General features: G+C 38.6%; 1 protein-coding gene across 8 annotated transcripts in view; it reads right to left on the bottom strand.

Annotated features, from left to right (window-relative positions):
- The window catches only part of PDE4D (phosphodiesterase 4D), a 945,814-nt gene that overhangs the window by 111,878 nt on the left and 820,546 nt on the right, over window positions 1–13,390 (bottom strand). The window contains exon 8 of one of the 8 annotated variants that reach the window (XM_070743330.1): window positions 8,284–8,327. The exons of the other annotated variants lie outside the window; for them this stretch is intronic. Within the exon in view, the coding sequence (XP_070599431.1) occupies window positions 8,308–8,327 (20 nt within the window). The 3' untranslated portion in view covers window positions 8,284–8,307. Of the gene's footprint in view, window positions 1–8,283; window positions 8,328–13,390 lie in introns of those variants that run through there. 8 annotated transcript variants of the gene reach the window in all.

Below are 13,390 nucleotides of genomic sequence, written 5' to 3'. Positions count from 1 at the left end.
AAAACACCAATTTAGACAGTGACATATTCTAGGAAGGGCAAAAATGTTGCAATAAAGCCCTTCCCCTTTTCTACGGGAATACTCAAAAGGAGGTGGGCTGGAAGACTGTGAGCTGTTCCATTTGTCAATTCCTTATATAAAATACAATGGCTGATGGAAGCTCTTACAAAGTAAAGATAAAATGGGACAAAAGCTTGCTTATATATATATATATATGTTTTCGTAATTATATATTTCGTATATTTCGTAACTATATTCATAGCAGCACGAAGCTAACAATTTCAGCCTGATGATGGTGAATGTGATTTCACCGAAATGTCGCATATATTTTACAAGGCAAAGGTTGCAGGTTCAAGTCCCATTGGGTATGGCTAGCTGATGAGGCCAAAATAAGGCCGAAATAGATCTATCCTAGTCTCCCTTAATTTTCAAATTCAGCAAAAACATATGACACATACAGATAGAATTGTCGGCTATCAATAAAATTAACTGCCTTGGAAATGGCCCTGGGTTGGGGCGAGAGGCAAAAAAGGAGCTGTGATGTTCCTTCAGTATACCAGGGTGATTCGACACAAAATGTAACCCTTCCCTGGTACAGAGCTGAAAGGATTGGATACTGTAGCCTAGAGGTTAATTCTCTGCCTTACAAAGCAAAGGTTGCAGGTTCAAGTCCCAGTGAGGGTATGGCTAGCTGATGAGGCCAAAATAAGGCCGAAATAGATCTATCCTAGTCTCCCTTAATTTTCAAATTCAGCAAAAACATGTGACATATATATATTCGTAACTATATATTTCGTATATTTCGTAACTATATTCATAGCAGCATGAAGCTAACAACTTCAGCCTGATGATGGTGAATGTGATTTCACCGAAACGTCGCATATATAAGCCAATTCTCTATTTTTATCATTTTTCTCCAACCACAATGCCTGATTATGTGCCAGTCATTCTCTCCTAGTTCACGTTATCTCATAAGGTAGCTATTACAGAAATAAAATTAGGGGATATACACATGCATGCCAGACTGAATGCTAATTCTGTCCAGTCCTAAAGATTCTAGTTATGAGTGTGAATGCGTTGTAGTTTAGCATATTGTACAAATCCAGGCTGCTTGTTTTTTTTATTCAGCATTCTGAAGAAATGCAGATAATAGCTTGAGTGACAAAAGTTAAGATGTACAACCAATCCAGACTGTATTTACTAGCAGGCCAACAATTTGTTGGTCCCCTTTGGACATGTTACTAAACCACAGTAGTGATATTGGAATTAGGTTCTATGAACTCATCCTCCAGCCACAAGAAACAGAAGTGTGCTGAGGCCATATAATACTAAAATAGGATTAAATATTACATCAGGGCTAGTTTACTTTAAAACCTGATCTTCACGCTCCCTTAACCATGGCATGACAATCCTTCAGGGTGGCTGAAGGGAAAGCTCAAAAGAACAGGTACTTAAAGCTTTGCCTATTTTATATAAACATATAACACATTTCAAAATGGAATTGGCCTTCAACTGCCTGGTCACATCCATCATTTGGACACCACTGACCAACCACCTTCCATGGATATTCCTGACCACGTCCTCATAATATTGCCAGTATCTTATCCTTTGCCTACAGGGGAAGCAAGTCATTGTTAGATTTTCTACATTTAAACCATTGCTTTCTTTCTTCTTTCATCACAATTTTTGATGAAGAAATCTCTAGCAAGAGGTATCTTATGTGGATTTTTCCAGCCAAAGGTCTGGTGTAGTCTCTCCCAGTGTGAAGTTTCTTTTTTGTCTCAGACTCCCAGATTTCTTAGTCCATATGGCCAAGAACCACAGTGCTGAGAATTATGAAAAATAAATTTAGCACACCAGGAGGACAGCAGATTGTGGAAGACTATTTGAAAATTTCCTGTTACATATATCAAAATATATGTGTATATATGCTTGATTACAAACATGTATTACGCACAACCAAAGCTTTGAAAACAAACATGTTTTGTTGCTTCCTGCCCTTTAACTCTTTGTTTAAGATTCCAGAGTTTATCATCCATGGCCAGCTCAATTATTTGAAGCAGAATTTCTCCCTGTTGAGGATGTAAAGGCCCCAGTTAAATGGAGGATCTTCCCCACCGCCAGTCTTCAAAACGTCTGTCTAGTTGGGTATACAAAGGTCTGAGGAATTACCAATTTGTTCTTGACTTCAGATAATAAAATGTCTTCAAGGAAATCTTGAGGACAGGGAACATTGGGAGACCAAAGCAAAACAAAATTGTTATTGTACTTCTTGCTTGCAAATCTAAACCCACATAGCTTTTGGCAGAGATTCCAATTCTGGGAAGCAGAAATGAAAGTACTATTGCAACAGCATCTGGAATCTTTTACCCATCAAAGTGAAAAGCCCTGAGTATTACAACTAGTTCCATCATCAAAAGCGGTCCCTGGAAACATGATAGATATAGTTCAGAGCCTGACCACTGTAACTGCCCACTCCTTGATGTCCTCAAATAACCTTCCCTCCTCTGAATAGAGGAAAAAAAGAGAGTGCAAGTGAGAGAAGTGCTTATTATATACATCGCTCGCTCGCTCCTCTTTGTTGTAAAAATCAATATTCTACTTCTCTGAAATGATACCCTGAAAATATTAGAGTCATTTCCCGTCTTTTCTATCAAATTCTTTTCCGTTTGCTCTACATGTGTGTCAGTTCTTCCCATGTTTCATGAATAATGTTTGGTCAGGTTGGGTAACTTGATTATGTTCAATGGTTTCCAGCAGACTTCTCCCCTCATTTATTTTGGTATACAAAATAATCTCCCCCCCCTGCCCTCCTCCCTCACCCTTTTTGCAATCTTTCAAATGAAAGAAGAATTTTACCTAAGAGCCGGTACTGATTGTAAAGAGCTTAATATGATGGGAATTTTAACAAGCCACCCTAACCCAACAGTCACTTGCACAATTTGACCCTTGAGTTATTTCCTGTTTCCCAAATGCAGCAAGGATTCCCATATTTTCAGTAACTGTAACAAACTCGTAGCCTTCTAACGTGACAAAAGAAGACAAAAATCCCCATTCACACAAGATGAGAGATATTCAAGTTTATATTTTACCGACAAAGAAATAAAGGGATTTTCTTTTATCGGTAAAATATAAAATTTAACAGAATAGTTTTTTGTGAAAGTGACTGCCTGTGAAGATTCCTGGATTGGGGTTGAAAGGGAAAAGAGGAAGCTGTATGGTCTGTCTCAAAATTATCAGGTTGTCCTGATTTTAAAAAAACAAACATTTAACACTAGAAGTATTAAGTTATGGGTCCTAAAACTGATTGATTTTGTCCAATACACAATGAGGGTTTTAGTGGGTATATACACATAGTTAAATACATGGTGAAGGTTATAGAGGAGATACTCATAGTAAAATATATCTAAGAAAGAACAGAAGAGAAGTTATAGGAATAGAACATATCAATGAAAGAATAGAAGAAGAGATATAGGAATAGAAGAAAGGTATAGGAGATATAGGAGAGCAATAGGACAGGGGACGGAAGGCACTCTAGTGCACTTGTATTGAATTGGGAAAACTCGATAATCTTCACATAGCAAAATCATGACAGAAATTAGTATTTACTTTCATTTAGAATATATGTATTTATCTACCAATCAATTGATCGATCATACCTTATTGTCTCCCAGACCCTCACAGCGAAACATTCCATGCAGCAGCATTATTTTCTTGGGAACAAGTTATTAAATATAAATCAAGCTGATTCATTTTTCATCCCTCTTATTCGACCAGACAGCAGTCCCAAGAAAGTTTCACAACATTTGCACTCTGATTCCGGTGACCCTGAGGGTACAGATAAAGGCCTAAGTGACCTCAACTACTCTCAGAAAGCTAAGGATGGACCTTCAGAATGACTGCAAATAATATAAATCCTTCCATCCTCGTCTTCTAGTCAAAACTGAAGAAGCCCCTTGGTAAGAAGTTAAAACATTTTCGAGGCAAAAGGCCCAAGAAAGCCTAGTTGCCTTTTGAAAAGCATCCTTGGGACATTTGACAATGCATCCCCCAAACTGTTTAAACTTTACACTCCTTATGCTCCCCTTCTCCCTTCCATGCATGATAGGTAGCTATCATGATTTGACCTCTGAATGCTCCTCTAGAGAGATAGCGTCAACCGTCTTCTGCCGCACGAATCCCAGCGACCAGTTAGGTCCCATAGAGTTGGCCTTCTCCGGGTCCCATCGACTAAACAATGTTGTTTGGCGGGACTCAGGGGAAGAGCCTTCTCTGTGGCAGCCCCGACCCTCTGGAACCAACTCCCCCCAGATATCAGAGTTGCCCCCACCTTCTTTGCCTTTTGTAAGCTTCTTAAAACCCACCTCTGTCGTTAGGCATGGGGGAATTGAGACTTTCCCTTCCCCCTAGACTTATAAAATTTATGCCTGGTATGTCTGTATGTATGATTGGTTCCTTAAATTGGGGTTTTAAAAATTACTTTTAATATTAGATTGGTTTATATTGTCTTTTTACTGTTGTTAGCCGCCGCGAGTCTGCGGAGAGGAGCGGCATACAAATCAAATCAAATCAAATCAAATCAAATCAAATCAAATAAATAAATAAATCAATCAATAAATAAATTGGCTGTTTGGAAAGATAGGCTAAAAAGCCACCTGTCTTAGAGATATATGAGATATATTATTTAATGTTAACACACAATTTGACTATTCAGTTCATATTTTTGAAGTAGGGATTGATTGGAATGGATTACAAGATCCAGTCCAGAAGATGTAGACACAGGATGTGGTTATATCTCTCAAGATGCCAAACATCCACATATGTTTATTTGTGCGTATGTTATATATTTCCCGCTACATTACACTCGTAAATCTTCACAAGCATTTTTTCAAAGTAGTTTTCATTTCTCCATTTAAAATTATATGGGAAAGGGCAGTGGAATAATGAGCAAATGCAGCTTTCTGTACTAACATTTGAACTTAACTCTTTTCATATTAGCATTTCATACCAACTGTTTGTAGCAACAATTCCTTTGTACTTTCTTTAATTTTCTGTTCTAAAGTCACAGTATTACTACCACAGACGTTTATCATTAGCCATTCCATTAATTCTGTGAAAGCCACCTTCTGCTCTTTGCTATTCTCTGTTGCATTTTCATGGGTATGATGTTCCCACTTACAGTATATAATTATTAGAGTTGAAGAAAAATCTACTTTCAACCAACTACTATAATCAATTTCAAAGCCATGTCTGTCTGTCTGCCTGCCTGCCTGCCTACCTACCTACCTACCTATCTATCTATCGTATGGAATTTGAACATACATCAGAGCAGTTGTATGCATACAGAACAGTTGTATGTTCACACATAATGCTTACTGCCAGAGTAATTAATTTCATGAAATAATCTGTTCTTTTGTACATGATTTGTACTACAATACAGCCCTGATCAATGTTTATAGCCTAGGAATACATATTGCTATTTTGTTTTTGTTATTGTTATCCTCATCTTTTCTGCTTTATCTCTGGATTTAAGGACAATTTAAGACTTAGGAACCTGTCCCTCCTCCACCATCACGGTATTAAAGCTGAAAAAATGGAATTTGTACCTTGACCACACATTATTCTACACCTGGATATACTTTATTTGCTTTTAACTTATCATGATGAACAAGGAAGAGTTAAGCAGGGATGACAGAAAGCAAATGCAGAAAGTATTAAAGTGTCTTGATAAATGGTAACATTTATATTGACTTAGGTCAGGACAGGGCAAAGATAGATATGAATCTTTTGTTGGATTCTTGGGCAATCTGCAGTAATCCGCAACTATTGTGAATGGATAATAGCATATGTATGTTTAATGTTTTTTTTATTTATTCTTTGTCCAATATACAATACATATGGAAAAGAATAGACATTAAGTAATATATATGAAGATAGAAAGTAAAAAAGAAGAGAAGTGGATGGGAGGGAGAGGACATATATGATAAAAGAGATAAGGAGAGAATATATATGATATATATATATATATATATATATATATAGATAGATAGATAGATAGATAGATAGATAGATAGATAGATAGATAGATAGATAGATAGTTCCATCAAACAAATGCATTATTAGCCGCCCCGAGTCTGCAGAGAGGGGCGGCATACAAATCCAATAAATAAGTAAGTAAGTAAGTAAGTAAGTAAGTAAGTAAGTAAGTAAGTAAGTAAGTAAGTAAGTAAGTAAGTAAGTAAGTAAGTAAATAAATAAATAAATAAATAAATAAATAAATACATTACAGTGATAAAATGAGGAAAGTAGAGCTAGCCAAGAATAGATCTTATGCACAACATTTTCGAGTTTGGCTTATTTGATTTTAAGTGCATGTACTTTTGTAGGAAATGGTGTAGTGAATGAGTTCCTGCAAACCTGAAGGAATGTTTCCTTTTTTAAATAGCTGGTTATATTCTGCATATGTGTACTAGTTCTCAAGATGTGGGAATAATCTCAAAAGGTTGGATTTTTATTAGAAAACAACAACAAAAGCAGAAAGAGAGAGAAGAGAGACGGGGAAAGAACACTGACATTTTTTTCTCCCAACTTTTCTTATTTTTATTATTTGAGGCACATTTTCAATCTCTAATACCTCTGATCACGATTAGTCAAACAGCTATCTTAACTAGGAGAAGATGTTGTAAATATTCCAAAAATGAAAAGCACACTCAACTGCAAGTTATGTAAGGAGATGGGGTGAGCCGGAAAGAGTCTTTGGCTTTGGAAGAAGTATGACTACATATTAAATTCTGGAAACAGTGATTAGTGGCATATAATTTTGGTTCCATCCATAATTCTACAAATAGGTGATTCTGTTCCATTGGCATCCTAAAAGCCTGAGAATACTGGTTTATGATATAATGGGAGTTGTGCTATAGAAGGCACTTTGTTGGGGTAGAAAGTTGGGTGGGAACATGGGATTTTTTGAAAAACAATTGAAAAACAATTGGAAAGCAGTTGGAAAACAGCATATTGTAAGAATTGCCATTCGGGTGTAGGCAGTGAAGGGCTATCAAAATGTTTACTACCACACTGTGGGCATGGCTTATGCAGGACGCCCTGCATTTTCTTTCAACATCTTTCAGTGCAAATTGGATGCTCTGGGGTGGAGTTCCATTTTCACTATCCCACTGTGTCCCTTCCCCCCAATCCGGGCAGTAGCCCACCCCTGGATGTAGGTTAGGATTAGAAAATTGGTAGCTGCATAACAGGCTTGGAATATAAAAATAATATTTTGCATATCCCAGTTTGACTGAGAAAGATATCAGTCTGAAATGATGGAGAATAACTACAAGCCAATGCAAAAATTTCTAAGCTAAATGAATTAAACATTTACTCAGATTTTTAAAGCAGAATTCTTTTTCTAGAGGTGTTTGGAAACTTCAGATCGTGCAGAATGCAGCTGCGAGAGCAATCATGGGCTTTCCCAAATATGCCCATGTAACACCAACACTCCGCAATCTGCATTGGTTGCTGATCAGTTTCCGGTCACAATTCAAAGTCATGGCACCGGACCAGATTATCTCAGGGACCGCCTTCTGCTGCATGAATCCCAGCGACCAGTTAGGTCCCACAGAGTGGGCCTTCTCCGGGTCCCGTCAACTAAACAATGTTGTTTGGCGGGGCCCAGGGGAAGAGCCTTCTCTGTGGCGGCCCCGGCCCTCTGGAACCAACTCCCCCCGGAGATTAGAATTACCCCCACCCTCCTCGCCTTTCGTAAGCTCCTTAAAACCCACCTCTGCCGTCAGGCGTGGGGGAACTGAGATATTCTTTCCCCCTAGGCCCTTACAATTTATGCATGGTATAGTTTGTATGTATGTTTGGTTTTACAATAAGGGTTTTTTAGTTGTTTTAGTATTGGATTGTTACATGCTGTTTTTATTACTGTTGTTAGCCACCCCGAGTGTACGGAGAAGGGCGGCATACAAATCCAATAAATAAATAAGTAAGTAAGTAAGTAAGTAAGTAAGTAAGTAAGTAAGTAAGTAAGTAAATACATACATACATACATACATACATACATACATACATACATACATACATACATACTGTATGGAAATATAACATTCATCTGGAGTTTTCAGTACACACAGCATCATTCTAGATTACTGAGATGGACAGACGCAGGAAATCTTAACTAACCGGTACCCGTAGTTTCTCTTTTATATTGGCAAAACAAGCAAGATATGGATGACTTTCCTCTTGCATCATAGATTTCCTCTTCTGTCACAGATTGGAAAGTCTTTTGCAGACTAGAATGCAGCATTAACATATTGAACCCAATTCTGTTAGGCTTTAAATTAACAGTGTAATTTATCAAGGGTCAATCATGAAGTTTTTGAATGAGAATATGAACACACCTATCGATTGAATAAGAACCCAGTTAGGAGCAAACTGCTTTGATGTTTTGTATTCCATAAAGTTTGCTTCCCGGTAAATGTGCACAGGATTGAAGCCTTAGTGAAATCTTAAGCCTTCAAATGCTTACTTTAGTACAAAAATGGCCAGAATCCAGCTAAGATTAGATATTTAAAAAGCACATTGCTTTGAAGGAATGGCTCCTGTTGAAAGACTGTTTAATCTCCCATTGAGAGTCAATGAGGCTTAAAAGTGCTTAACTTTGGTTGGACTGTATCCAATGTTTTACATATACCGAGGGCCTAATTTAATAAGTGTGCTTCAGTGCACCTAAACTATGACTCATTCAAAGGGAAAACACCTTTTGGACTGGAGAACAATGTAAAAAAAATGGTAGAATTTAAAGAAACATGCACAATAAAAACAGGAGGATAGGCAGACGTCTTCATGATTTGCAATTAATATAAGCTTAAAACTTACAATATGGGAAAAGGAAGACAGGGCAAGAATAGGACAAAAAGTTTGCAACAGCAATTATGCATGCTACAATACATGTCTAAGAACTTATTTACCCATTAAGAGCATGTTCATAACGAATATTTCATTTATTGATGCAATTATTTATACCTCCCAACCAACATATTTATTTTACAGTAGACTAAAAGAACATGCATTTTGACCTGATACTGTATTTTTACCATGTGAAAGTGAATATGCACTGCTCAAAAAAATAAAGGGAACACTCAAATAACACATCCTAGGTCTGAATGAATGAAATATTCTCATTGAATAATTTGTTCTGTACAAAGTTGAATGTGCATAACAGAGTGTGAAATTGATCATCAGTCAGTGTTGCTTCCTAAGTGGATAGTTGATTTCACAGAAGTTTGATTTACTTTATTTTTTTGAGCAGTGTATATTAAATATTTAGAGTGCTTAAGTATAAAGAAAAATTAGCTTTAACTGGTATTACAAAAATCTTGTGAAGGTAGAAAAATCATGGGATACAGTAAATTCAAGCAAGATGTTCTAAGGATTGTATCATTCAATATCGTCAATGAGGCAGAGATTCTATAGCTCTGTATTGTTGAGCTACCATTCCAAATATTCCTTACTACTGGTTATGGCTGATGGGAATTGAGACCCAACAACATCTGGAATCCACAGGTTCTTTATTTCTAGTGTACCAGATAGAAGACTCACATTATTATGGACCGCTGTTCACCTCTCCGGTTCTGATGAAGTTTATTCCCTTTGTTAACAAGTCTGTGTCTACCTCCCTCTAATTACCTATATGAATGGAGAACCTTTTCCACGTACAGTATTTCATGTGTGTTGAGCTGCACACACAAATACACACATCAGGCCAAATTAAACAAATTTCATTATGACATTCAGAGTATTTCAGCATACCATAACCAAGTCAGTTGACCAACGCAACTCAGTGGACCTCATATACTTGGACTTCAGTAAGGCTTTCGATAAAGTCGACCAAAATCTCCTAATCCACAAACTAGAAAAAAATGGAGTAGATTACTACACATGTAGATGGATAAACAGTTGGCTGACCAACCGCACCCAACGAGTTGTCCTCAACGGCACCAAATCCACATGGAAAAAAGTAGACAGTGGAGTACCACAGGGCTCTGTCCTGGGTCCTGTACTCTTTAACATCTTCATCAACGACCTGGACGAGGGAATAAAAGGGGAACTAATAAAATTTGCAGATGACACCAAGCTGGCGGGGGTAGCCAACACCCTTGAGGACAGGCTCAGAGTACAAGAAGACCTAGACAGACTATCACAGTGGGCCCATACCAACAAAATGAGGTTCAACACCGACAAATGCAGAGTCCTCCACCTCGGCAAAAAGAACCCTAGACATACATACAGCCTGGGAGATACCCCACTCAGCAGTAGTGACTGCGAAAGAGATCTTGGAGTCTTGGTGGACAATCAACTAAACATGAGTCAGCAATGTGCAGCAGCAGCCAAAAAAGCCAACTCAATCCTAAGCTGCATCAACAGAGGAATACGCTCCAAGACCAGGGAAGTACTAATACCACTCTACTATGCCTTGGTCAGACCCCACCTGGAGTACTGTATCCAATTTTGGTCACCTCACTACAAAAAAGACATCGAAACTCTGGAGAAGGTGCAAAAAAGAGCAACCAAAATGATTAGGGGACTCGAAACCAAGACTTACGAAGAGAGATTGAGAGAACTGGGCATGGACAGCCTAGAAAAAAGAAGGTCTAGAGGGGACATGATAGCAGTTTACAGATACTTGAGGGGTTGCCACGGTGAGGAGGGGGTCTCTTTATTCCCCAGGGCACCAGAGGGCCGGACGAGGAACAATGGTTGGAAGCTGACCAAGGAGAGATTCAACCTGGAAATAAGGAAGAACTTCCTGACGGTCAGAGCGATCAACCAATGGAACTGCCTGCCAGGGGAGGTGGTGAACTCCCCAACTCTGGACACCTTCAAGAGGAGATTGGACTTCCATTTGGCTGGGGTGCTGTAGGGTTTCCTGCTCAGGCAGGGGGTTGGACTCGATGACCTAACGGTCCCTTTCAACTCTATTAATAAAATAAAAAAATAAAAAATATAAAAATATATGGCTGGTGGTCCCATTGTCCCATTTTGAACATATCTCAGAACAGTGTTTTTGACATAAATATTTATAGGTCCCAGCAATGATCTAAAAGTTTGCAAATGATGCTTTCAATATTCTTAAGCTACTACAGAATGGAAATATTTCTTCCCATGCGGGGTGGGGGGAGGACTTGAACATTTACAACTTTAAGATGCCAATTTAAGAACAAAACATACACTAATATGATTATTGTGTATTATGTGGCTTTTTTGTTTTTGTTACATCATTCAATTTATTCATCAATTACAAAATATCCCTATCTCTGGGTGATATAGCAAATGCAGCAAAAGCCATTGATGGGCCCGTTTCCCACAAAATATGTGACCACAATGTGAAGCAGTTGTACCAGGGATATGTTTAACATGCACCTCTTACATTAATTCTCTCCCTCCCTTCCCTCTCTCCCTTCCTTCTCTCTCTCCCTCACTCCCTCTCTCTCCCCTCATCTCTCTCTCACACAGACAGGGAGGGAGGGAGAGAAAGAGAAGTCTAATAACAGATCTTCCTGAATTTTGAGCAGAAGAAGCTCCTCTATAATAGACTTTTTAAAAATACAGTAGTACCTCTACTTACGAACTTAATTCGGTCTGTGACCAGGTTCTTAAGTAGAAAAGTTTGTAAAAAGAAGCAATTTTTCCCATAGGAATCAATGTAAAAACAAATAATGTGTGAGATTGGGGAAACCACAGGGAGAATGGAGGCCATGTTCCCTCCCAGGAGATTACTAGAGACCCTACGGAGGCTTCTCCCCTGCCTTTTCCAACTGCTTCCTCCCAGGAGATTCCTAGAGAGGCCCCACAGAGGCTTCTCCCTGCCTTTTCCAGCTGCTTCCTCCCAGGAGATTCCTAGAGAGGCCTCATGGAGGCTTCTCCATGCCTTTTCCGGTTGCAGTTTCGGAGGCTCGGGTTTTTAAGTGGAAAATGGTTCTTGAGAAGAGGCAAAAAAATCTTGAACACCCGGTTCTTATCTAGAAAAATTTGTAAGTTGTTGTAGTTAGCTCTGGCCCAGCTCCTGCCCCAAGGACTGTGGATGTGGGGGAGACATTCACATGCTGCAGGCCTGTTTTGCCCTTGGTGGAATCTGATGATGAAGGTTCCTCTGACCAAGAAGACATGAGTGACAGGAGGAGGAAAGTGTGGCAGACAGCTCAGAAGAAGATCAATTATCTCTCTCCTTCTTGGATTCAGAACAAGAGTTAATGATACAGCCATGCATGCGGAGAGCGATGCATAGGCAACAACAACTGAGAGATTATTATCAAAGAAAATGAGGCCACCTGTGGTTGGGTGGGGCTATGGTGATTAGTGAGGCTGCTATAAATAGCAGCCTGTGGGTTTGGCCATTGTGGAGGATTATCTGATCGTTGTGTTTCGTGACTGCTTTACTGACTTTGACTTTTTGTGTGCTGATTTTTCCCTGCTTTGAAACTAAACCAGAGCAAAGTGTGTTTCACTTTGTGAAAGGACTGTGAATTGCCTCACAGCTGCAAGCTAAGTATCACAGAACTGATTAGGGACTTGTATAAATTACCAGTTTGTTTGGAGATGAGTGCTCTTTGCTATACCAAAAGAGGGCTTGGTTTAAGTGAATTTTCATTATAAAAGAACATTGTTTTGAATTTTCAAACGTGTGTGTGTCTGAAATTTGTACCTGTGAATTTTTGGGAGGATTCTACCAGAGAGCCCGACAGAACAGTAAGTAGAGGCGTTCTTAGGTAGAGGTACCACTGTATGAGGAAAGTTGAATTTATAGGCAACACTGAGAGAAAATTGTAGTATTGGAAACCTCAAGATTTTATACAGAATATTTGCACATCTTGAACCACAGACTGAGGCCATGACTTGGGCTATCAAGTCTACTATGAGTGCCTCAACTGTTTTGAACCTGGGATCGCTGATACTTCCACTAAGCGTGGAAGTATCAAACTGGCAAACTCATTCTTTTTTTTTTTAAATCATCCTAAACTATCAAAGAAGGTTCTCTGTTCTGAACCTAAAGACCACTAACTGGGAAACTTTTTTACCAGAAACACAAGTTGAACTGTCAGCACTTCCACACCTTTGGCAAAACTATGGGAGAGAAATCTGGAGCCAAATTACAAACTTATGTAAAAGACTAAGTGGTCTGGAAAATTATTTTTGCCTTGGTGTGTCTTTATAAACCTTACATTGCCACATCACCAGGGGTTTATGTCTCCTGCCTAGAAAATCTGTGCTGGTGCTGTAAAGTCTGTTGTTATGGTAACTATTATAACATCAAATATAATGTTATGATTAAACTAGTTCAGACAAAATACAAAATTGTACCTTTGGTACCTTTTAAATGTTTGGATCA

Source organism: Erythrolamprus reginae, chromosome 2 (assembly GCF_031021105.1).
Source record: "Erythrolamprus reginae isolate rEryReg1 chromosome 2, rEryReg1.hap1, whole genome shotgun sequence".
Classification (NCBI taxonomy): Eukaryota; Metazoa; Chordata; class Lepidosauria; order Squamata; family Dipsadidae; genus Erythrolamprus; species Erythrolamprus reginae.
This window is presented reverse-complemented; position numbering and strand designations above follow the sequence as displayed.